A 2,500-nucleotide genomic window follows, 5' to 3' on the forward strand; every position below is an offset into this window, starting at 1 on the left:
CACGGCGCTGCTGCGCGCCGCGCGCCTGGCGCTGGTGGCCTCGCTGCTGCAGACGGCGCTCGCCGCGCTGCACATGTACGCGCTGGTGGGGCCGCACTACATGCTGACGCTGCCGCCCGCCTACCCGTGGCGCTGGCTGGCCTACCAGACGGCCTGCCGCCTGCTGGAGGTGTTCATGTGGGTCATGCTGGGCGCCGCCTCCCTGCTGGCGGTGGGCGGCTCCCCCGCCAAGCGCCAGCACCTCAAGGGCGAGGCACGCCTGCTGGCGGCGCTGTCGTGCCGGCGCTGCGGCTCCTGCGCCAGCGTGGCCGCCACGGAGCGCGTGGACGAGGTCTTCCCCGCCGTGTGCCAGGCCAACCAGGCCGTCAGGAACTTCACGCTGCACGCGCGCGGCAAGGCCGTCTACCAGGAGGCACTGGCCCACGCCCCCGCGCGCCGCGCCAACACGGTGCGCGTCACGCACAAGCGGCCGTCGCTCAGGAAGTCCGCCACGCTGCACTCCGCCGCCTCGGACATCCACCTGCTGTGGAGCCACGGCCCCGCCGCCCCGCTGGGCCCCGACGGCCCCGCGCGCCCCTCCTCCATGCTGTTCAGCGACGCCGGCTTCGTCAGGTTCAGGACGGCCATGGACCCCCAGCAGCCGCCGCCGATGAAGACGCCCCCGGAAGAAGTGGCGGCACGGGCCTTCCAGGGCCTGGGGCCGCAGGGCGAGGGCGGGGAGTGCGGCTCCCCCGGCCCCCGCCCCCTGGACGCGCCACCCGCCTACGAGCACGCGCTGCACGGGCGTGAGGGCGCCGCCTCGCCGCGGTCCGTGGGCTCTCCCAAGTACGAGGCGCCCTACGACAACAGTCAGCTAGAGCAGCTGCTGCAGCGGCGGCTTTGCGGCGACGGCGGCGGCGCGGCGGGCAGCGAGGCGGCCAGCGTCACGGACGGCAGCTCCACGGACGCCCTGTCGCCGCCCGCCGCCGCGGAGCACGACTGGTCCAAGTACGCCAGCACGTGCTCGTCCATCAGCGCCGCCAACAGCTTCGACGTGCGCATGTACGACGACTTCGAGGTGGCCTCCTACTACAACGCCCCGCCCGCCGCCTCGGCCCACGTGTACGCCTCGCTGCACCGACCCGGCGCGCGCACGCGGCTGGCGCGGCAGCGACCCATGCTGGTGGATGGCGGGGCGTCGCTGCGCAGCTGCGAGGCGCGGCAGGCCGTGGAGCAGCTTGCGGCGCTTTTGGCACCGCGCGGCGCAGCTGCCACGCACTTCTTGGACCTGCGCGGCGAGGCGCGCCACGCGCGGGGCTCCTCGGACTCCGACCCCAGCTCCTCCAGCGGGCGCGCGCCGCGCCCCGCCCGGGCAGGCCACGCCGTGCGCCGCGCCGCCCCACACGACCTGACACCGGACTCCGCGGTGGTGGCGGACGCGGCGGGGCTGACGGACGAGGCCTCGGGGGACGACGCCTCACCGCCCACCCGCGCGGGGCTGCTGACCAAGATCGTCAAGAACAACTTCTCGCTGGGCGGCGGCTACACGCCCCTGGGCAGCGAGGACCTGCTCAGCGCCTCCGCCCCGCCTCCGGGGCCCGCGCCCCGCCTCCAGGACGACCGTCCGGACAGGGTGCGGCCCTGCGGCCACCGGCCCCGCAGGGCGCCGCGCGAGGAGCCGCCGCCGCTCAGCCCGCAGCGCGACCCGGTGCACCGCCACACTGCCCCGCGGGGCGCGCGGCGGGAGGTGCGGGGCGGCGCGGAGGAGGACCTGAGCGACGTGGCTGACGGCGCCACGCAGACGGAGCCGCGCGCCTGGCCGGCGGCCTCGCCCTCGCCCTGCTCCTCGCGGCCCGCCTCCTCGCTGGCCTCGCACTCCGACCTGCCCTCAGAGTGTGTGGACTCCGAGGACGACCTGCATGACCCACACGACGCCCACGACCCCCGCCCTCTGCACCCGCGGCACTACCCCCTCCCGCAGCAGCCGCAGCGCCCCGCCTGGACCACCTCCCCGACGCGCCAGCAGGCAGCAGTGTGACCCCCGCCCGACACCCGCCGCTCACACTCCTTGTGATAGTCCCGCTGCGTGCACACACACACACTCACACACACACACACACACACACACACACACACACGCAGCGCAGGGCACGCCGTCTCCTATGGCAGACACCAGTGAAGGGTGCGAGGGGGGCAGGGGTGAGGGGGTCACACAACACCTTCCCGGTCTGGCGGAGGCGTACCCGCCGCCGCGGGCCTCGTCCGTGGCCCGCCAGGTGGGCGCCACGCCCACACCGCGGCGACCGGGGTGGGGATGGCGGCCCGGGCGGGGAGGAAGGCAAAAAAAGAGACACACGGGGCGGCAGATGTTTCCCGAGTGAGGACAAAAGGTGTGTGTGTGTGTGTGTGTGTGTGTGGCGGGGCCCCTAACCGGCCAGTCCCCGTGCAGGCAACGCTTACATTCCCGTCACCGCGTCACGCCGCTGTGAAGGACGTATTAGTGTGGCGGCGTGACGAGAGA

General features: G+C 74.5%; 1 protein-coding gene across 1 annotated transcript in view; it reads left to right on the top strand.

The window, feature by feature from the left end:
- Nucleotides 1–2,500, top strand: part of LOC126982105 (uncharacterized) — a 21,497-nt gene that overhangs the window by 17,343 nt on the left and 1,654 nt on the right. The window contains exon 2 of the mRNA XM_050833836.1: nucleotides 1–2,500. This exon is cut by the window's left edge and continues 1,278 nt beyond it; it is cut by the window's right edge and continues 1,654 nt beyond it. Within this exon, the coding sequence (XP_050689793.1) occupies nucleotides 1–2,017 (2,017 nt within the window). The 3' untranslated portion in view covers nucleotides 2,018–2,500.

The sequence above is a fragment of the Eriocheir sinensis genome, chromosome 50 (genome assembly GCF_024679095.1).
Source record: "Eriocheir sinensis breed Jianghai 21 chromosome 50, ASM2467909v1, whole genome shotgun sequence".
Lineage (NCBI taxonomy): Eukaryota > Metazoa > Arthropoda > Malacostraca > Decapoda > Varunidae > Eriocheir > Eriocheir sinensis.